Source organism: Fukomys damarensis, unplaced genomic scaffold (assembly GCF_012274545.1).
Source record: "Fukomys damarensis isolate Sample0158 unplaced genomic scaffold, DMR_v1.0_HiC HiC_scaffold_13, whole genome shotgun sequence".
Taxonomy (NCBI): Eukaryota; Metazoa; Chordata; class Mammalia; order Rodentia; family Bathyergidae; genus Fukomys; species Fukomys damarensis.
The window spans coordinates 7,874,471-7,897,750 of NW_022900925.1; the positions used below are offsets into that span (position 1 = coordinate 7,874,471).

The 23,280-nt window shown below is 50.8% G+C and overlaps 1 protein-coding gene across 5 annotated transcripts in view; it reads left to right on the forward strand.

Annotated features, from left to right (window-relative positions):
• Positions 1-23,280, forward strand: part of Gas7 (growth arrest specific 7) — a 117,756-nt gene that overhangs the window by 78,895 nt on the left and 15,581 nt on the right. For all 5 annotated transcript variants that reach the window (XM_010614977.2, XM_010614978.3, XM_010614979.2 and 2 more), the window contains 4 exons: positions 4,856-4,909; positions 13,561-13,650; positions 16,223-16,338; positions 19,110-19,184. In XM_010614977.2, coding sequence (XP_010613279.1) covers positions 4,856-4,909; positions 13,561-13,650; positions 16,223-16,338; positions 19,110-19,184 — 335 coding nt within the window. The remainder of the gene's footprint in view (positions 1-4,855; positions 4,910-13,560; positions 13,651-16,222; positions 16,339-19,109; positions 19,185-23,280) is intronic.

The following is a 23,280-nucleotide window of genomic DNA, read 5'->3' on the forward strand; positions in this document are numbered from 1 at the left end:
AAATGTCAGGAACAGGCTCTCTGAGAAGAGTTATTTCGTTGAAGACTGGGAAGGATGAGCAGGGGTTTAGCTCAGCAAAGATGTGGGGACTTGGGGGTAACAGCATTCCGGGAGAAGGAAGAGCTTGTGTGGTGCCTCGAGGTGAGGAGGAAAGTGATGCTTTTAAAGAACCCACAGAGGCCGAGTGCAGCAGGCCTGGCTTATTAAATTAGAGGTAGGAGGGTGGAACAGGAGGCTGGAGCTGTCTGCATGGGCCTCTCACCGGATGCTTGGGTGTGATCCCAACCATTTCTGGAAGCCATGGAGGGATTTCCTACAGAATCCCACCTGCCCAAGGAGTAAGGCCCAGAAAATTATGTTTAGGGGGCAGATACAGGCTGTGGGGACGGTGGAACAGGGCACTGATGAATCCCTCGTGTGTGACTGCTATAGTTTCGCCAGCAGTTGGTGTCACCCACTTTCTGTTAGTCCTCATGGTGACAGCAGAGCTGTCCGGGTGGAGTCAGGAGGACCCCAGGCTGGAGAGGGATTTAAACAATAAATGGAGGAGGGGAATTCTGTGGAACCACAAACAAAATAAATTTTAAAAATATCCATGGGAATTTGGAAACCTTTGTAAAAGTTGAAGGAATACTGTCATAAAGTACTATAGAGCTATCATTTAACTTCAGCAATTACCCGGAATTAAACCAGTTTTGTTTTATTGATGCTCCCTATGGCAGCAGCCACCTAACGCTCCCACCTCATCATTATTTAAAGCAATTTCCTGATAACGTTGTTTTAAATGCAAATGTTTCAGAATGTGTTTCAAAGGGGAAAAACATCACAACACCATTACTACACTTAAAAAAAAAACATGAATTCAGTCATATTACCTAGCGTAGATATATTCCACATTCAGATTTGCAGTTTTCCCCCAGGTGTCTTTCGTATCAGCTTTTCTCCCCAGTCCAGGATCCATTCAAGTTTCATCGGTTGCTGTGTTTCTCCAGCCTGTCTGTCTGTCTGTCTGTCTCTTTTTTAAAAACAGCTTTGTTGATATGTAACTTGTATACTGTACAACTTACTCTCTTTGATTTGTACAAACAGTGGGGTTTTTTTAGTGTATTCATGAAGTTGTGGACCATCATCCTAATGAATTTTGGAATATTTTCATTATCCAAAAAAAAAAAAAAAAATCCCAAAAGGCCTTAGGCAACCACTGTTGTGCTTTCTTTCACTGCATTTTCCAGCTCTGGCCATTGCGTGTAGTGGAATTGTGCTATTTGTGGGCCTCTGTGCCTGGCTGCTTTCACTTCTTGTGTTTGTGAGGCCAGTGTTGTGTGGCTCAGACCTTCGCTCTTGTAGCGGAGTAGCATTCCATTGTGCACAGACGGAACGTTTTCTCTCCGCCGTCCCTTTAATCTCTTTTCACCTAGGTTGATCTCTCAGATCTTTTTTCTCCTGTCCTTCCTCACATTGATGTTTTTGGAGAGGCCAGGTCAGTTGTCTTGTAGAGTGACCTACATGCTGGATCGAGCTGCTTTCTTGTGCTTAGATGCGTTAAGTTCTTGGATTCTCACTAAGCAGTGTTGGTGAGGACACTCTCTAAGCATGTTGAGTGCTTCTTACATCCAGAGGCACAGCTCCCAGGTCTGCAACCTGCTGATGAGGCTGTTTGAGCTCTTGGCTAATGTGCCAGCTACTAGATTTCTCCTTTGAAGGGGTACATTTTTCTTCCCTAGTTTGTCAGTAATCTGTGGGATGCCAGTATGATACTGAGTGACTATCCTGTTCCCCGACAATCTTTTCACTCACGGCTTTGAACATCCTTGATAATCGTCGCCTGAATCTCTTTCGACACTGGGGTTCCTAAATGGTGAATTTCTAATTCCTGATACATTTTATTTCCATTTTTCTGAGATGAAGTGTTTCCTCCCTCCACCTTGGAGTGAGTCAGTTGTAGTCATTTTTCATATTCATGCTCGGATTGCCCCAAATGTAGTCTGTGGGAGCCCTTTAGAGGAAGGTTTTTATGTCCTTTTGTTATGTCATCATTACTACTTACGCATTTTCTTAGCTCCTGCCACTGCTAGCTATTCCGGATCTGTTGTATTTGGGACTAGCCATGTTTTCCAAGGAGCTTGGGTTCCTTTTAGTGGGGAATGGTATTTAAAAACACACTATATAGCTGGTAAATGCTGACAATGTGATGTAGTATCCTTCCTTCTGGGACTTTTCAGTGATACAAAGTAGGGGTGTGTGTATGTGTGGTGCATAGATATATGTACATATCTTTGCACATATATAACATATGTATGTGATTCTGAAATGGTGGGCACAGATCAGCAGCAGCAGTCACAGAGACTGGTATTGCCTATAGCCCCTCTGTCTCAGATAAGCACTGGTTGAAGTGATCCACGGCCAACAGGGCAGAGATCAGGGGAGGTATGGGCTCCCACTCACAGAACAGCCACCCTCCATGTGTTGCTGTCCTGACCTAAGTTGTAGGGAATAGGTGTGATCTCCATGTCCAGTTTCATTCCACAGAGTTTTGTACACAGCAGTCTTGGAATGAATGCTAGTAAAAGATGGAGATCTCTTTTGGTCCCTGCAAAAATACCTGGAAAGCAAGACACTGTCCCAGGTCTCAAAGTGAAGAGATGACAGAAGATAGAAAAGAGAAATACGCAGGCTTCAGGTCTGGTTTCCACTTGTCTGTTTACCAGTCTTGTGACCCTGGATGATTTAGCTACTGCAAGCCTTAGTATCATGTTCTGCAAAAACAGATAAGATGCCACACATCTCGCGAGGGCTGTGAGGATTAAGCGAGATTAAGTATGTCAGATGCCAAGCCTGGTGCTTGCTGAGATAAGCAGTCGTTCCGTGGCAGTAGCTCTTGCAATGGTTCCTCTCTCTCAGTTGTCCTCCTCACCCATCTCTGCATCCCCAGCAACATCAGCATCCACCTGTGGACTCAAAGACTGGCCAAGGCTGCTGGAGCACCGGGTGCCAGGCCCAGAGCAATGGTGGCAGTGCACTGTTCGCCCATAACAGGGAGAGGGCAAACTGCAGGATCCACCCCAAATGCAACTCTCCGCCTTCCTGGCATACATGCGCCCGGCCAGTGTCTCGCCTGGAAGAGATTTCCATCCCCATCTCTCCCCTTGGTAACTGGCCCTGGCCATGGGGCCTCTGTTTGCCTTCTTCCACCAGGAACTTTGGCACATGACCTGGGACAGAACCGATAGCATGAGAGGGTGCAGGGTTGGCCAGATGGACGACGTGATGCCTTAAAAATACTGATGGAAACTGAACAACTGTCAGCAGCCAGAGGAGTTGCTGTACATAGACACCGTGATAAAATGACAGAAGGTTGACCAGATCAGCATGGCTCCAAGTGAGAGCTGCAGGTTCTGGTGGGAGCAGCTCACCCCACCAGGGACCTGCTGGAGCAGCAGCTGTGGGAGGTACAGCTGAATCTCGTTCGGGATAGGCTCCTCAGACCTGGTGTACCTCAAAGCCTAAAGACCAGCAGTAATGATCCCATTTTATAGATGGCAAAACTGAGACACAGAGAATTCAGGATCCCTGGCCAGGGTCTCAAAGCCAGTAATCAATTTCTTGCCTGTGAAATGCAGGGTCCTGAAGGAGAGTTACTTTTTGCAAAGCCCTCTAAGGACGTCACTTTTCATGAGTTGATTTTATTTAGCAGCCAAAGGAGCACTGTAAGGCAGTAAGAAATGAGCACTTAGTCCAGCTCCCAAGTGAGGGGCTGCTGATTACCCACAGCAGAAGGGTGGTCTAGGGTTGGGTTGTCTGAGGGTGAATGACGGGGCTGCTGGTTTCCTTGCACCTCACTGGCAAAGCACTTGCATGATTTTCCTGGAATTTTGTCTAATAAGTGACAGACATTTCTTCTGTTCCACCCAGGATAGGGGAAGTTTGGGTGTCAGTGCCGGAATGTAAATAGGATGCCCATCCACGGTAGCTTAGTAAGGTCACTGTGAGGCTCAGGACAGGAGACACCTCAGGTGCTGCCCGGGACCTCTGGTGTCGACTCCCTAATGTAATTGCTAATTGCACAAGGAAGACCCAGGGTTGAACGTCATCTCCTCTTAAGACAGATGTGACGTTTTCAGCTGGCAGCCATTGGTTTTGTCTGCCAGCACACCCCAGTGTAGGACTTTGACAAGGACCCCTGCCAAGGACCTGTGGGCTCAGCCGTACTTGGGACCCCAGTTTCCTGCTGGCATCAGGGAAGACACAAAAAGGCAACCCAGAGACTGAGTGGAAGCTGATGCTGGCTTGGCTGAGAAATGGCTCCTGGCTTCTGGGGCTGGGAGACTGGCAAGTCTCAGCAGTTACTGAGCAGTGCCCTGTGCGTGCTGCCCATACTTAGGGTTTGATATTTGGACCTGGGAGTTTCAGAATAAGGTGTCACAGTCTGAATCCTCACTGGCAAGAGGCATGGCCTGCGATTGGCCCAAACTCTGCTCCTGGTTGGATTCTGAGGCTCAGACAGTGAGCACACAGAACCTTTCACCAGCAGAGGGCAGCAGAGGGGTTAACTCCCCAAATCAGATTGAGAGGAGAGGAGGGGAGACCTGGCTTGGAGCAGTTTTCTGCAGGAGCCTTTTTCCACTTTGCCTGTAGCCTGAGAGCTGAGCATGGGAACAGCGTGGACTCGGGAGATCTTCCTGTCTACCCTAACCCAGGCTATGGTGACTTAGGAGTGAACAGCAGGCTGAACATCCCTGGACTTCACCAGTACAGGGATTTTAACCAAGCCCTCCACCCTCAGGGAACCTGAATGGGGGAAAAAAAGTCCAATATGGAGAACTGCTCTGATGATATTTCTTACCTCTCTCTCCAGAACCTGGGATCCTCCTCACCAGGCAAAAAGCAGAGCAAGGAAAACACCATCACAGTAAGTGGCTCACACTGGGTACTCCCAGGTTGGGTGGCAAACGGGCATTTGGGCACAGCTGGGCTGTTGCTATGGCAACGTGGACCGCCAAGCAGAAGTGATGCCCATCCTGGAAACGGGGAAGTTCCAAAGCTTGGATTTCGCTGAATTTCCCCGGCCCCCCTTCCCCTTCCTCTGTCAGTTTCACATGTCACCTGCTGTCCCCTGGAGTGAGAAGCAGGGGAAGAAGGGTGGTTGGAATGATGCAGAAGCCATTTTTGCGAGTCGGGCAGGGGAAGGTATGAGAGTGGGAGTGGTTGAAGGGGGTGGACTGTGCTGTGTGCAAGTGATGTGACGTGTAAATTACAGCCACGGCAGGGTTGCTTTTGTGCAGGGAAACTTCTGGAAGATGTCAAAGTTAAAAGCACCCTAAGAATAGAGTTCCTAGGAGGCTCTGATGAGAAGCAGGCAGCTTCCACCTGGGGTGGCCACTCCGCCTCCTAGGGCTTTTCCAGAACCCCGCCAAGTGCCCATGTCGAGGCTGAGTAGGACCCATCTCAGCCCTGTGCTGCACTGGGGGACTGGACATCAGTGTCCCCTCCGAGTAGGAAAAGGAGCTGTCCAGTGGCCAGCCGTTCAGACAGCCAACAACTTGGAGATTTGGGAAGTGGGGTCCTGGCTTTACTATTTTGGCACAAACACAGAAGAGTCGGGAACAGGGAATCCCTCTTTTGGGCTCCACCTCACACCATCCTGATCATCCTGACCGCCTCCTCGGAGATAAGGCCAGGAGAGGGTGTTTCCCAGGCTCTCTGGGCTGGAGGTTCTGCTTTGCAGAAAAACGAGTTAGGCAAACCCAACAATGATAACTATTGCCGCTTTTGTGTGTGTTTTCATGTACAGGCAGTGTTCCAAGTGCCTTGCTTTGCCCCTAGCTGTGTGAAGTGTAGTTAATAGAATCGGTACAGGAGAGAGATTATATACCCAGACTCTGAAGCCAGAGTGTCACTTACAAGCTGTGTAGCCCCCGGGGCGAGTCTCTACACTTCTTCCCTCTGCGTGTCCATGTCTGTAGAATAGGGACATGGGGCTTCGGTGACGTACGGATGGCGTAAGGACATTCGCTAGGGTAAAGCACTTACACAGAGCTCAGCACATAGCAGGTGCTCTATACACACTAGTGTGAGCATCATCGCACTTGCATGTGAAGAAACTAAGGCACAGAGTGGCGCATAGCCCAGGGTCACCCAGCCATAAAGCATCAGGATTTAAAACGTATGCTTCTGCCCACTGGCATGGCCTTCTGGGGCTGGCTCAGGTTCCTCGGGTCGCCAAGCCCTTTCTGCCTCCCTGCACCTCTTGGTGGTGGGGCAGCGTGGCTCAGCCTGCTGGGAGTGTGGGCGGCAGCAGCCTTTCTGTTTCTAGAGGACCTGATGGAGCTGGACAGGGCACGGAAGCCCAGGGTGCAGACTCCTGGGGGTACAGTCTCTGTCTTCAGATTTGCCATGTACCCCCCCAGAATGTAGGCATAAAGCAGGCACTCCCCAAAGTCTGTGAAATAGGGGGAAAGAAGGAAGGAAAGAAAGCAGAGGAGGCACATATTAGAGTTGTAGACGAGAAACAAGAAACAGAGAGTAAAAGGCAAAGTGCAGTGGGCTGGCCGGCATTGTCTTGAAGGCCTTGGCACTGGTGCCAGGCCATGAGGTGGGCACCTTGGCACTGTCCTTCAGCTAGAGCTGCAGGTTTGCCAGTGGGCTGCATGCGGCCCTGGATTTCTCTTGGGATGGCACACCGTAGCCACCCGGCTTCGGTGCCTTCTGTTTTCCCCACTACCCTACGTCAGTGCTCCTCGTGAGAATCAAGGCCTCTGGGATACTTGTTTCAGATGTCAGTTCCTGGAGCTGTCCTACACCTGCGTTCCTGGGGCCAGGCTAGAACAGGTTCAGAGGTTTGAAATAAGCACTCATGCCTTGGAGAGTGGTTGCTGGGGAAACTGAGCACAGGAGGCACTGACCAAAGGCCACAGTGCAGTTGGGAAGTGGAGTCCAGAACTTGAAGCCAGGTCTCCTGGCTGCGGGCCCAGGACGCTGCCCAGTGCACCACCCCGCCTCCAGGGCCACACTCTTCAGGCCCTGCTCCTCCCCTCCACACAGCGTTCTCTGCTGTGCCCAGGCCCTGGTTCTGGGTTCCAGTCCTTCAGCTCCCAGAGGGAGGGGATGGCCCTGGTACCAGTAAGCTTCGGCATGAGACTCCCTCCCCTGGCGTGGCGGGATGAGGTGAGCAGCTTGGCGCACTGCTCCCACGCAGCAGGCACTTCCAGGCCTGAGCAGCAAGTGGGTGGTGTGGCCTGCGCCAGGGAGCAAGCAGGGATTTGGAAGCTCAGTGGCCTGGAGCGGGTCTGGGAGGAGCTGACACACGGCGACCTGGCAGCAGTTCACACTGCCAGGTGGAGTGGGCATTTGGATTGGGAGGGTTGGGTGCTTACGACGGCCCTTGGCACCCATGACATGTCAGACTCTCAAGGACTCCAGGACAGATGACAGCAAAGCCGTGCAGCCGAGTTCTCTGCTGGAAGAGGAACCTGGGGACGCTGACTCTTAGCCTCAGCTTCCCAGCATAGCCCACCTGAAACCTGGCACCCTGGGTTGGGGCTTGGGGAGTGAGCTCTGCTGGCCCAAAGCCCCCTCCAAGATTAGCTTCCCTTGGGGAGAAAATACGGGGTCTGCTTCAGCCTTGAGCCATGTTCCCTCCGTGCTGCAGGCAGGCTGATCAGACAGCTGGGTAAAAGAGGCCATGGCCTCTGCTTGCCCCTACCCGCATTGGCTGCCTTGCTCAGGGTAACTCAGAGTCCCCCACTGGCCCCCCAGGTGTCACCCCTGTGATCAGCAGTTCTCATACCACGGCCAGGTGCCCTGCTGACAGCTGTTTGCCCTTTGGCAGCCCACTTCGTGCGGAGTCTGCGGGGGACAGTTGGGCAGCCCTGTGGCTCTGGCTGCAGAATGTCCCTAGCAGCTGCAGAGTCTCCAGCAGTGGGTCGGAGCTACTCCACTCTCCTGAGGTTGGAGTGAACAGCACTGGCAGATGCCGCTGGTGGAGCCCTGGATCCCTGGGGCCACTGGAACTGTCCCTACCCTTCATACCTGGGGAGGCCCTTCTCTTCAGCACCCTGTCCTGTGAGAGCCCCAGCCCTCCAGGAGGACAGGGCATATAGCTTCACCTCAGCGTGTTGGAGAGGCAGTGTGGTAGGGATTAGGAGCCTCGCACCTGGATTACCCTGGCTCGGACCATGGCTCCGCCGTTCCATACAATCTGTGTGACCTTGAGTAAGTTACTCATCTCTCTCTGCTTCCACTTCTCATCTGTAAGGTGGGGATACTAACAACACCTGCCTTCCAGGGCTGCTGTGAAGATGGCACACGTGAACAGGCCTGACACGCTTAGGACATCCCGAGCTATTATTGAGTAGAAAGGGGCTCCTTATGCTGTCTCCTGTGTGTGCTGGGTACAAGGTGGGACTGAGGCTTTGCTGTGCTCAGGAGGCACTGGGAGGAGACAAGCTGTTTCCTCCAGTGGGAGCTGGACCCTGGTGTTAACTGCCAGGAGGAGGTAGGGATTCACAGACAGAGGCTTCCATGGGGAACCCTGTCCCCCCTTCCCTTCCCTCTCTGGGCATTTGGCCCTGCAGGGTGGAGGTTTGTAGTGCTCTCAGCTCTTCTGACCAGGGGTTTGGAGCCTGGACTTGAGGACTGGGGTCATAAAAGGATGACAGAGCAACGTAAGAGTAATGGTCCATGACTTAGGAACCTCCTCTGCCTTTCCTTAGCCACATGACGGTGGTAGCATTGGCTGCTCTGTGCCTCAATTTCTCATCTCTGGCCCAAAGCCCCTTTTTTGGCTGTGCAAGTTTGCACCAGACCATTGGGAAGCATTTCAGTGGACTGCTTCCTGGACATCAGCATGCCACCGCTGGCCGTCCCTGCTGCCACATTCTCCCGCCCTTCCCAGCCCCAATGTCTGAGTATCCTCCCCTCTACCCAGGCCAGCCACCTTGGGGGTTTCTCAGCGTGGTCCCTCTTGATGCTTCAGGGCTTTCTAGTATGCATTAGTTCTGTGCTCCGTAGGAAGTTCTGGCTCCTCACTTCTGCCCACCAGGTACCAATAACAGTCCCGTCCTGCTGGTTTGTGACAACCAGAAGAGTCTCCACATGAGAGCAACACCAAACTAACTTCATGGGGTTATTTTTATTAAATCTGCAAGGCATCTGCAGGTTGTTCTACTTCTGCTCCCTTCCCACGCTGCTCTAGGCCACCATTACAACTCCCCGGGTCACCGTGTGTCCTCCCATGGTGACCAGGCATTCTCCCTCCTGTGAACCTTCCACCCTGCAGCGAGGGTGCTGCCCATCCACTCTGCCAGGCACTCCTGAGGCTCCACTGTCCTCGGGACAGATGCGTGCAAGGCCCCTGAGCCCTCAGTTCTATCACCTTCGCACTCTGAGCCCAGCCCAGCCGAGCAGCACTTTCTCCTCAACCCTGGGCGCCTTTCCTTCCCGCAGTGCTCTCTCTACCTGCGCACCTCCTGCCTGCATCCTCCCCTTACTACCGAAGTGTCACTTCGTGTAAGATCCCTCCCTGGGTCCCTGGCCCTTCCTGCAGCCCCAGGACCCCACACATACCCCAGTGGCATCTCCTGAAGTATCCTAGTGACCCAAACCCTGAGGGCAGCTGTTCTACCTGGTGTCTCTGGTCTCCAGTCATTGCACTAGGAAACATTTATCAAGCACCTACTTTGTGCCAGGTGCTGGGCCAAGTACTAGGGAAACGGCAGGGAAAGGATGGTCTCCTTCCCCTGTGGGCAGGCTGTTGGCAAGGAAGAGAAATGTTAAATGAGCTGCCATGAGAAATACCGTCAGGAATGTACTCGTGCAGACCACTGGGTCTTCCCATAGCGTGCTGCACTGAGGAGCCATTCAACAAACATTCAAGCAGAAAGTGGAGTGGATGAGCACATGGTCCTTGGAATGGCATTGTGAGTGAGGGCCTGAGATCTGCAGTCAGCTCCTTCTATATCCACATATCTCTAGAGTCCTTGGTTTCCTCTTATAAACTGAGACTGAAGTCCCCTGCTTGTGCAGTTGCTGGAAAGCTGAAATGAGAATGCATGAAGCTCTTGGCAGAGTGCCTGAGTCAGGGCTTTCTGGAACCCCAAGCCCTTAAGAAGCCTCCCAAGAGGCCAGTGAGGTGCAGTTCTCCACGTGCCCGCCAGGGGGCATAAAGCCCTGCGGCTTCCTGGAAGTTCCTACAGCTTTGGGAGGGAAAAATCCCGATCAGCATCATACATAGTGGCAGTGACAGGCAACTTGGGATTTCCAGCCAGGCCATCCCACGATGAGTGTCCTCAAAGAGTGACAGAAACAATAAAAGGATGCATCTATCTTTCCCTACCTTGCTGTCCCCCAAACCCACCAGCTGTTCTTCGATGGTTATTACAGGGCCATTTGAGGGACCCCTCACTTTCTAGATCCTGACCCTTCTTCTAGTCCCTGACGTACGCATCTCTGTGGAAGGCCGTGTAGGCCTGGGACCCATCCAACTTTGTGTCCTCCTCTGTGGTGGGCACGAGGCCTCCTTGGGCAGTGCCCCCATCCCTGCTGCATGGGTCATGAATGCTGTTTCTCAAGGCGTGATCTCTGGACCATCAGCATCTCCTGGGAGCATAGACCCCACCTGGATCCCCTGAATCAAACTCTATGGGCGGGCCCCAGCAACCTGCACTTCAGCAGACCCTCCCTGTGACTCTGAGCCACACACAGCCTCAGTTCTAGGACGAAGCAGGGACTGGCGGGGACGCAGGAAGGCTCCCAGTCCGTCTCCCAACCTTCTGTAGCCTTTCAGAAGGTTGGGCTTAGAGCCAGCTGGGACCTGCCACTGAAAGGGCTGCCTCTGCTATCATCTCCACTTCCTGCTAACAGGGTTGTCTTCATGAGCATCCCAGGGCGGGAGTGGGCTCCTTTTGGGGTTCGGGGCACCTGAGGAGGATGCTGCCTCCTCTCATGGGAAAGTTCTTGCTTCCTCAATGAGAAGCCAAGGCCAAGAGCAGTTTGAGTGAGGAAAGAAGAAAAGGGGAAGGTCAGGGAGACGGCACAGGCTACTTGAGAAGGTATTTATAATCCACTTCTGGATCTGCACTCTCTGTTTATGGCCTCAACCACCTATGGATTGAAAATGTTAAAACAAAACTGCACCTGTGCCAAACCTATACAGTCATTTTCTTGTTATTCCCTAGACAATACAGGAGAACAACTCTTTACGTAGCATTTACATTGTATTAGGTGGTATAAATAGCCTAGAGATGGTCTCGGGTATCAAGGAGGGAGGTGCATAGGTTATATGTAGACATGACAGCATTTCGTATGAGCCTGGTGTATCGTGAATTTAGACATCCACAGGCATCCTGGACCCAGGCCTCCTGCATAGCAAGGGACAGTTGTACCTTCAGTCTGCTAGATCCATGATTCTTAATGCCCAATTTACCTTAATGTCATAGTTCTTGTATCATTAAATTTGATTGGGATTGTCACAAGCTCCATTATGAAGCAAAATAAAAGTGGACTGTGATCGTTGTTGTAAAAATAATGGCTGGAAAACAAAATAAGGAATATGTAAAACTTCAAAGTACATCCCTTAGGGCCAGGGATGTCGCTCAGTGGCACCATGCCTGCCTTGCAAGCACAAGGTCCCGAGTTTGATCCCTGGTACCAGGAAAAAAAAGAAAAAGAAAAGAAAAGAATGAAAGTATATCCCTTGTTTTCATGATTGTCTCAAATGACAGCCTGTAGGGGGTGAGGGTGGGGGTTGTTGAAGGAGACTCTGTAACCATGCCATGGTGCCCTCAATCCCAGATGAGAGCTTGGGGAAACCACTTCCTGAGGCCAGGCATGGAGGCTGCACCCACAAGCAACAAGCTGCTGCTAGCCAGGGTTACTTCAGGTGGCCCAGGAGAAGGGCCTCAGCCTCGGGAACCCCTGAGGCCCCACACTGACCAGAAGTTGGTTCATTCCTGTCTGGATCGCAGTGCCTCACACTTCTCTCCAGGGCAGGGTCCTTACTTCATCTCACCAGGTGTCAGTATTCACAGGGAGGCGTTCCTCCCTTTGGCCAGGACTTCTGGCCTCTTCATCTGCAAGTAGGACCTGCACCTCTGGTAGGCAGCAGTGTGGGAGTTGAAGGACTGGACACTGGACTGACTTGCAGCCGCCTTCAAACCCCTAAGCCCGAGGCTGTGTCTGGAGGTCCCTAGACCTGACTCTGGACAGAAGAGTTTGTGAGGAGTACATGCTGGTGTTTTATTAATTTTATTATTCTAGACCTTGAATTAATTGCTGACACTTAAGAATGGAGAGACTTCACATGAAAACCCTGACTTTGAGCTTCCCTCTGTTGTGTAATCGGGCAGTGCCGAGCTCCTCTTCCTGGCTCATGACTCTGCTGCACAGCTCCGAGCTCCCATCCGAGGCAGCGGCTTGTGTGCGCTCAAATCAAGTGGCAGTTCTTGTGATAACCTGGGCCCATCACAGTTTGAACGCTGGTCCAAGATCCTCAGGAGCTTTCTGCAAGGCTCTTCCTTTAACCTCTGGCACCTCCCACCTCAGCAGGTGCTTTGGGTGTGAGCAAAGATGAAAGGAGGATCAGGGTCTTGAAGCCGCTTTCACAGAGCAAGGACAGCCACAGAGGACAGCTTTGAAAATAATGGTCAGAAAAATGTCTGAGACAAGCGGCCCTGCATTCCCTTGGCATGGACTATCCCCAGCGAGCACTTTGGCTCATGATTTTAAGCTGCAGTTGCTCATAGAATATGTATTATGAGATAACCTCTCACCTCTGACCCTTCCCCAGTTCGGCCGGGGTCACTGTCCTCTTCCATCCCACTGTTTTTTCTTGGAAGCAAATCATGTTTATCAGCTTCCAGAAACCTTCTATAGAGAAGTAACAAGTGTGTTTATATCCCCCCAGCTTTTCATGCTAATAGATGTGTACAGTAATACTGTTCTGCACTTGCCTTTTCCTTTTTTTTTTTTTTCCTGCACTGAGGACGGAATCCAGGCCCTTGGCATGCTAGACGGGCTCTCTGCCACTGAGCTACACACCCAGAACCCCCTTCCTTTTCACCTAACAGTGTGTCCTGGTGTACTTTGCTTATCAGTACGTAGGAATCTTATCCCTGTCTTTCACAGCCGACGCCACTTCCTGGGTGCTGCCGTGTACCCTGTTCTGCCTGCCCATTCCCCTGGATGGGTGATGGACTTCTCCTGTCCGGCCGTAGGTAGTGCCATAGTGCAGACCATGCAAGTTTACCCCTGCACACATGGGCAGATTATCTGCAGCAGCACAGACCCTTAGAAGTGCAGTTGCCAGGTGGAAGGATCTAGATGTTAGCAGTGGTGGTCGATCCTATAAGTCACCTTCTAAAGACCCAGCAGTTCCCTGCTGCTGGTGGTGGGGGATGTGAATGCCTGTCACCTTTATTTGAAATACTGGATGCTAAAGCTTAGGAAGACACCGGTGTTGCCCATTAAGCTGGCCCAAAGGGAAGCCTCATTAGTGATCTGTCCAGGCCTTTCCCACTTCTTGTCCTCATAAGATTGTTTTCCTCCTCGTTCTCTACCCCACAGATAAACTGCGTGACATTCCCTCACCCAGACACAATGCCTGAACAGCAGCTGCTGAAGCCAACAGAGTGGAGCTACTGCGACTATTTTTGGGTAAGTGGTGCCTCAGTTTCCCCACACTGCAGCCCTCATGACCAGGTGTGCATATGTGGGAGAAGCAGGAAGGACCTTTCCTGTGGAAGCCTGAAGTCCTGGCAGTCGATTTGGCATTTGAGAGAAGAACTGAAGACTGTCTTGGAGTCGAGATTGTTTCCTAAGTCTCAGAATCAGCAGGATTTTTACTCAAGGCAGCACAGGAACCCCAGCAGCTATGAGAATTCAGGGAAGCTGGAGGGGCCACTTTCTTCTTCGATGTTCAGTGAGGACGGGAGACTAGAGTTAGCTTCAGGAAACAAACCTAGGTGCTAGACCTGTTTGTCACTGACACGAGCTGCCTTGGACGAGAACTTCACCTTGCTGAGCCTCGATTTCCATCAGAGTCACGAAGGGGTTGTGCACAAGGATCCATAGAGGTCTCCAGCTGCTCCAGGATTTTGCGTGTTGCTTAATGGGCACAGACTTTCAAGTTTTGCAGGTTGAGAAAAATTCTGTGGTAGGCATGGATGCACAAACGTGAACGTGCTTAATGCCACTGAACTGTGCACTTAGAATGGTGAAAGTGGTAAGATTTTATATTATGTACATTTTGCCACCATCAAAATGAATACTTTTTAAAATTAATGCAGAATCTCGCACTGTGAAACTGTGAAGACAGCTCCAGCTGTTTGCATTTTAAAGTCAGCGATGACTCAGAATTAGATCACCCTCTTCTGGAATTGGATAGAGGTGGTAATCGGACAACCTTGCAAATACAGTAGAGCTACTGAATTGTATACCTCCAAAAAGAGCTCTTGCATTGACTTTTTTATTTTTTTGACCATGGTAAAGAATGGATTATCTATCCCTTTTTAGGTTTGCTGAGCACAAGACAAAAATGTCTTTTCCTTTGTACCAAATTATTCATACTACAGAAGATACCCAAAGACTCCTATTGCCCACCAGCAGGGGCCGCTCCTGTCTCTGCAGCTGTGTGATAGTGAAAGCCTATTTTTGACTCCTTCCATGAAGTATTAAACATATAACCCCAGATTCCCCATGGGAAGAGGCTTTAGGAGAATGCTGTCTCACTATGCAGTTCAGTCTGGCCTTGAACTCACTGTGCAACCCAGGCTGGCTTCGAACTTGCAGTGATCTTCCTGCCTCAGCCTCCCTGAGACTGCAGGTGTGCCACCATCTAGCCTCCATTTTGCAATTTGAAAAATATTGGTTTGCAAAATTAGTTGGGTCCTAAGGTCCCATTTCACAGCTTGGCCATCTTCCTTGGGTCCTGACATTTATTTTAAAGTAACTGATGATAGATACTTTTTGAGTACTTCCTGTATGCTCAGCTGAGTACATGTGTACATCCTGAAATGCCTCTGTCGTTTGTATATGTCCTTTATCCCAAAATGACTATCAGGGATTATCTCTTGATCTTCCCAGTTTTCAGATGAAGGAGCTCAGGCATAGGGTGAGTGCAAGGACTTCCCGGGGTCACTCCGTCAGAATTTCAGTCCTGCCAGCCTGTCATTTTCTACTCTGACTTCCCTGCAGTCCATTTTTCCCCAGCAACCCCTTGGATCTTTTTATTTCCTTGGCTGTGACCTTTTATGACTGTGTATTAGAGGCCATGACTGCCTAAGTACAAGAAGCTGGTAGAAGACAGGATGGCAGAAGGGTGGAGAGTCACACACAGACTGTCCCAGGCTAGAGTCAGAAGGCCAGGATTCCCAGGAGGTCGAGATAGCTGCGCGAGCCCCCGCATCAGAAGGCCCAGGCCAGTGATGGCGAACCCTTTAGAGACCGAGTGCCCAAACTGCAACCCAGACCCCACTTATTTATCACAAAGTACCAGCACTGCAATTAAACCTGAATGCTGAGGCTCTAGTTTCAAAAAAACAACCTGCACATTAACATCTTCATCTTAAAAGAAAACCATAATAACACGTGTACCGTCGGTTCATCACCACCAAGCATGAGCGCCTGAGTCACGGCCATGTGCCCTTCTCTTTGTCCAGAGGTCTGGAGCAGTAAAGGGCACGGGTGTGGGGGCAGCAGCAACTCTGGGCCTTACACATCAGTCTTAAGTCTGTTTTGCGCTGCTCTGATAGAATACCTGAGACAGAGTAATGTATGATGAACAGAAACTTACTTGGCTCAGAGTTGTGCAGGCTGGGAAGTCCAATATCAAGGTGACAGCGTGTGGTGAGGACTTTTTGTGACACTGGCCCAGGGCAGGGGACAGTGGACAAGACAGAGCAAAAGGGGGCCAAACTTGCTTCTGTAGCAACCCCACTGCAGTAACAAAGGCATTAACCTATTCTGGAGGGCAGAGCTGTCCTAACCCACCCTGTAGTGCTGTTACCTGGGGACTAAGATTCCCAACATGTGAATGCTGGGGACACATTCAGGCTGTGGCAGCATCAGAAAGCACTGTGGGAGCCAGGGCTCCAGGAGATTCTGTAGAGACCAACGCTCCTGTCATTGTTGGGCTGGGGTCAGGGTTGCCAGGCAAACTGGTGTCCTCCCTCCCCTATACTTCAATCTTTCTGGTTCCAGACACTGGATGTTTCTGTTTCCTTCCTAGGCAGATAAGAAGGACCCCCAGGGCAATGGCACTGTGGCTGGGTTTGAACTGCTGCTCCAGAAGCAACTGAAAGGCAAACAGATGCAGAAAGAAATGTCCGAATTCATCCGGGAAAGGTAAAGCCGGGGTCCTGCCAGCTTGGGCAGTGGTTGCAGCCCCACCTCCTGCAGTCACCCCAGGGAAGTCACCACCGGAAGGACTCAGCACCCAGCCCAGGGCACCAAGGGGCGAGTAAGACTAGAGTCCCAGACACAGACACAGGCCCTGGGGTGGATCTGGCCGGCACACATATAGCTTCAGCCTGTTTAGTGTTCTGAAAAATTTGAACTAACATTTTAAAAATACTGGTAGAGAAATAGGAAGAAAAGGACTAAAGGTGTAGGGGAAGTGAGAAGTGTAGGGGAAAGGAAATAAGGGAAAAGAAAAAAATATGAAAAAATGGAAATAAAGTGTTTGTAGATGGGGAGGGGAGGAGGGGGTGAAGAGAGGGCAGGGAGAAGGGGAAAAAATGAGAACCAAGACCTGTCATGTAAAGGTACAAGATCCCAATGATGAATGTAACTGTACTGTATACCTAAAATGTACCAATAAACTCAATGAGGACAAAAAAGGCAATAACAAAAAACAAAACAAAACAGAATAATGGTAGATTTTACATTAAAATCAGGACACTGAGCAGCTGTTGAGAACAACAGTTGTAAGGATGGCCTCCACATGCCTCGTGCAGCAGTTGGCTGGAGCCGAGTAGCAGCTACCCCATAGAGGGATGTGTGTTCCCAGTTTGCTGTAGTCTCCACCACTCCCTGTTGTTTCCCTCTCAGACTGTCTCACTTTACTGCCTACCTGGCCCTCATTAGAAGCACTGCCCCTTACCATGACCCTAAAGAGCAGTGGCACCTTTCAGTTGATCTAAGAACCAAAACTGTGCCCCAAGCTGAAGGATAGGGAAACATCCCCCAGGCTTCCCCAACACTGAGGGATGATAACAGTGGGTTGTGCAGAGAGTTTGGGAGCATGGATGAAGAAACACTAAATTCAGCTCCACAGAAATAAGGAAAACTACCAGAAGCAAAACGTAATGGAGAGAATTCCTTTCTCCTTCTCCCTTCTCCTCTCTCTCCACATTCTGGGAATCCGATAAGCACACAGCACACACTCATCCACACACCTGCACACCTGCCTGTGTGAATGATTTGCCTACCAGCTTCCAAGGCCTACTAGCAATACTTCTTGCAAATGGCAATATCTTTTAAAAATAATTCTTTTCATTATAACAACAGAAATCAGGTAATAATGCTTTGGCATTTTAAAGCACCCTTTTCCTTAGGAGGTCTGTTTTCTATTTGTATAATGAAGTCTTTGTTTTATGACCCATTAAGCTGGTAGGATATTGGAAGGCTGCATCGCTCAGGTGCAAGAAAACAAGAGAATAAAACAGGCAAATAGGGAAAGAGTGGTCTGAGCCAAAGCCTGCACTTGTGTATGGTTTATACCCATAGCAGCTTCCTGCCGGCAAGCATATGGTCCTCCCAGTGCAAAGGCAGATTCCTGTATCTTTTCTCAGATCTCTACACTGGGGTCCCGTAGGGAAGAGGGCCTTCCAGAGCTAGAAGAGGTGAGAGGACGGCTGCGGAAGAGGGAGTGTGCCTGGCCGGGGACCAGGATTGCTGGTTTGCTGCAGCCTCGCCTTAGGGTACTTGGGCAGAGTGTGGAAGTGACCAGGCCGGTTCCAGGGATGAGAGCCAAGAGGCAGATGGCACATGCACCACCTGCACCTGGTGCCTGCCACTGACATTAGGATGTGGCCAACCTGTTTCTAGAGGCCTTGCCCACATAATCGGGGCAGGGCTGGAGGTGAAGCCAGAGGGACTGGAGAGGAAACAACAGGGGCGAGCGATAAGTCAGTGTTCAACTCTGGAGAACCAAGGTGCTGGCCAGAGGTGGAAGGGAAAACGAAGCAGGATGAGAAGGATGAAAATTGCCTTTCTGTGCCACGTCGTGCATCAGTTGCTACTCAAGATTCTGCCACTGGGCCTCGTTCGCCCCTCTCTACGTCATTGCACCCTTTGGTGCTGGCTACCTGAGTAAGCCAGGAGTGAACTCTGCAGCCCCAGGGTCCCAGAGCCTCTCCGATCCCCACACCAGGGGCTCTCCGGGGTCCCGAGGTGTGCTCACACTGGTAGCACATGTACCACTTAGGAGGTAAACATTGCCTTTGGTGGTGCACCTAACAGGATGTGCCCGATTATACTAGTGCTCCCTGGAGGGTTGCCCTGAGAGTGACTCAAGGGCCTGCCTGTTGGAAGCTACATCCAAGGCAGTGTTTGTCTGCAGGGAAATAGAACTGAGCTGCAGTTCTGGGCAGTGTCTGGTTTCCATGGAAATACTTATGCCCTTAATAATACTTGGCAATTAGAGGTATTAGAGATGGGAGACTATGGAGACATTTCTATTCTTGCTTCTGAGGAGCTATGACTATCTGGGAGGGTCTGAATCCAGCATTCTGGGCTGGAAGAGTGAGAGGACACACTAGGTATCCCTGGTGGACCCTTACAAGTTGCATTCATTCATGGAAGGGTTCTCATGCATCCGACCTTGTGCTCAGAGCTGTGCAAATGACAGCACTCATTTTCACAGCCTGGAGACAGGCAGAAATATCCCATTGTGCAGATGAAGAGATGGGCATCCAAAGAGTTTCATTCATTTATTCCATAAATATTAAACACCTCCTGTGTGTCAGCCAGACAGATGAAAGCCATGTGTGCTCAGGGTCTATGATCTAACGTGGCCTTCTGGGTTCCTTTACTAGTTTCTAGGTGACGGGGTGGCAAATCTGATCATAGTCTAGCACTGGAGAACCTAAGCAGTGTGTTTTCTCCCTTTGCAGGATAAAGATTGAAGAAGAATATGCGAAGAACTTAGCTAAGCTCTCTCAGAACTCCCTGGCTGCACAGGAGGAAGGGTGAGTTTGGGAGAAGAGTGGTGAGAGGGGCCAGGGAGACTGAGGAAGGGGAACCCTTTTTCTTAACCATTACTGGCCGCCGGCTTAGGCCCACTTTGAGTGAGGAACTCTCCATTGACCTGGCTCAGGGTGGCACCTATTCTCAAGTTGGCTGCTTATAGCTCAAGGTGGTTCCTCATGACTTCAGGTGGTGCCCGTGGCTCCAGGCAGGTATTCGTGGTTCAAGATGGGTGTTTATAACTCAGGGCAGGTGCTCACAGCTCATCCAGGTGGGTATCTGTGACTCAGTGTATAGGCATCAGTGCTCCAGGAGGATGGTCCGACATTGTCTTCCTTCTGTCTTGTGACCCTGTGCGTCCTGCCAAGTGCTGGAATGTGCCAGTGCCCCTGTCCTCTCCATAGATGGGCTACATCCTCTAGGGTTGGGGGAAGTGGGCACTAGGGACTGACTGCGTAATGAGCACAGGTTTCCTTTTAGGGTATGTATTGGTCTGCTGCAGTTGCTATAACATATAGCACAGGCTGGTATTTATTGATTTTCCCCTAGTTCAAGATGGTGGACATCCCAGATCAAAGTAGCAGCAGGGCTGACCTCTGACGAGGGCTCTCCCCTTGGGTTGTAGTTGGCCACCTTGTCCTGGTACTCACACAACGCGTCCTGTGTGTGTGCTGGGCAGTGAGACAGAGTTCTCTTAGAAATTCTTCTTAGAAGGACATCAGTCCTATCCGATCAGGGCCCCACCCTTTAACTTTTATATCCTTGGCAGCAGCCCAGGTTGAGGAGGTGGCCTCGCTTTCACCTGAATTTCTGTCTTAAAAGCCCCAACCCAACAAACACATTGGGGACCAGGAGGGCTTCAACGTGTGAATTTGGCAGGGGAGGATGACACAGGCTCTTATTCCATGACGGGGTGACGAAAACATTCTGGAACTAGATAGAGGGGTGTTGTACAAGTGTGGATATCCTAAACACTACTGGGTGGGTCACGGTAAATTGGTTAATTTTATGCTACATGATTGTCACCTCGATAAAGATAATAGTAAAGACTCTCAGGAGGTGAGAGTTGAGAGGGATCCCCAGAGGCCCTCTCTGTCAGTGCCTTCCTCCCATGCACCCTTATGTTTTTAGTTCCTCCTACGAGGAGAAGTGATCCCTGAGAATGAAGACGTCGTTCTGTCGTGGGATGGCTATGGTGGTCGGAGCTGTGATGTTAGGAAAATCCAAGTCTGCCCTCATGGCGTGAAATCCCTCCGGGGACAGAGATTTCATCAAATAAATGTGGCTTTGATTAAGGCCTCCACATGGGCTGACTGTGCGGCCAAACAACTACCTCCCCCACTCCAGCTTTCACCAGGTGGCCCAGCAGGGCCAGGGCCTCTTGCAGACGTAAGTGGGCTTGGTTAGTTCCAGGCCCCTTCTCCACACGCTGGTCTTGCGGTTGTGTGAGTGGGGAGGGGACACACGGGAAGCAGCGCCTGCTGCCTGGGAAGGGCTTTCCTGAGGCTCCCTGGGCTCCGCAGCCATAGTGCTGCTTCAGCTTCCACCTCCTTGGGCTGGGCTGCTGCCAGGGACACTGTGTCCCGCGGGTACACAGCAAATGCTTCTCACCCGAGCAGCCCCGCCCACACGCTCAGCACACACGCACGCACCATGGAGACGCACACACAAGCTCGTGCACGCATACTTGCCCCTCGTCTGTACATTGCACACCTCACCATTGCACACCCCCGTTCCTACCAGCAAGCACTTAGCCGGAACACACGCACCCTGTCCACACAGTGCCTGTTGATGGTATTTCGCATTTATGCACTGCTTGGGGCCTCGAGCCCAGCCCACCTTGAAAAGTTGTGCAGTGCAGTGCCGGAGCTTAGCTGTGTTTGTAACTTGAGCGCTGTGTCAGGATTGCCTTTCACAGGCTCGGTGGGTGCTGGTGAACACACAGAATTAGATTGTTTCTGCCTTCAGTGTTTCTCTCCTGTGAGGAAAGGAAATGGGATTGTGGTCTTTCCTGGTTAGCAATTTTGACAGTAAGGTGCGTTTTGATTTGGCATGCCTCAAATTGTATGTTGGTACAGAATTCTCTTTTTTATTATTATTAGATGCTGTTATTACATGCTGTCTTCAAATGACAAAATATATTGTTTTGGTGCTAAGTATTAAACCAAGGGCCTTTACAACTGAGCAATATACCCAGCCCCTTTTTAATTTCATTCCATTTATTTTGAGATAGGATCTCGTTGAATTGCTAAATTGCCCAGGCTGGACTTGAACTCGTGGTCCTCCTTTCTCAGCCTCCCAGGGTACTAGGAATAGACAAATTCTAAATGGAACTTTTTTCTAAAATTTTCTATAATTATTTTTGACTAGCATATACTCACTGCACATATTAGCAGATCTCAGTGGATATTTCTACATATTTTGAAGTGGCTCAAAGGGGCTTAGGATCCTGGAGAGGGGCAGGCGTCTGGAGGACACTCTGGCTGGGACAAGCCCACCTGCGCATATGAAATGATGCCCTCCCTCCCCCTGGGATTCCAGCCTGCAGGTGAAGCCAAGAACATCTGCCCTGGTGGAAACAGCGCTTCTTCTTGTCCTCCCAATCCTCTGGGCCGGCGTTCCCTGTCAAGTGTGCAAGTCCCCGGCCAGTTACTCACCGTGTGCTCTGCTGACGGTGGATTTGTGGCTCTGCAGAAGCCTGTGTTGCCCTCCAAGGGCCTTTATTTGGCTTCTGCAGCTCTTATCCACAGTTCCACGGCTGCTGTGAGTCGCTCACCTACCAAGGACAAAACCCATGGGGTCCTTTCAATCACATTCCCATGCATCCTAGGACAACTTCCTTAAGCTGTGACTGGTGTGGAATCTCACAGTAGAGCTGGAGTCCACCTGGAGATCCCTTGTACCCGTGTATGGCATGAGGCAAGGGCCAAGATTGTTTCCTTCCATCCAGATATATGGCTATCTCTGCTAGAGATAGCAGAGACCTCTCTTATCTGTCCAAGCGCCAAAGTGTAGTTCGGTGGCAGAGCACTCACCTAGCATGCTCAAGAGCCCACGTTCCATCCCTAGCACTGAAAAATAGCAAGGAGGAGGAGAGTCCACTCATTCCCCCATTGAAATACCTCAGCGGAACTTTCAGTCGGCCACTTCTGTGTCATTCTGTGTCTTAGTCTATAAGAGAATTCCACGGTCTGGGAAATGTATAAAGAAAAGAAATTTCTTATTTTTCTGGCCACTGACAGGTCCCTGTTCAGGGGGCTGGCATGTGGTGATGGACTTCTTGCTGCATCATGCATGACAGAGGGCATCGCATGGCAAGAGAGCCAAGGCCTGTGGCCCTTTCATTATGGGCATCTGTGCCTCATGAGGACGGAGCCCTCTTGGCCTAATCATGTCTCAGAGGTCCCACATCCTAGTGCTGTTGCACTGAGCATTAAGTTTGCAACACAGGTTTTTTTTGGGACACATTCAAACCATGACTTTGTGTTCTGTTCCGTGATTTTTGTACCTGAGTGGCTGCTTGCACCTCTCCTGACCTGGACCTTCTCCCCACCTGCGGAATCAGGTGGGCACCCAGCCTACCCAGAAGGCCTGCACAGTCTGGGAACAGCTTTGGGAGCTCAGGCCCCTCAGGCCAAGACAGATGCCAACAGCTCAGGCTTCCCAGACTCACTCCCAGGCTTCACCGGTAGCTCCCCAGGATGTTTTTTTTTTTTTTTTTGCTGCCCAGACTCCGAGATAGAAATCAGTTGGTTGTTTCCAATAAACACCCGCCATGGCCTGAGCCAGCAGCACCACCAGGTTGGGTTGGACTGTGATCAGAGGGATCATTCTGCTTTGTTGGGTGATTCTGAGCTGCTGGCTGGGTGCTGGGGTTGGAACCCAGAAGCATCACAGTAAGCTCTTTTAATCAGCCTTTGGCACTCAAGTTTAATGAATTCTCTAGGGGGAAGTGACTTTTTGGTGAAATTAAGTCAACTGAACTTTCAGCCTGGATTTACTGGTTGGTTGAAGAGGTCGGGAGCAAGGAGGTGTGGGTGTCATTGGGAGTGGTCAGCGAGGTTGAAGAGCGCCAGATAGTGGAGACTGCGGGGGGGG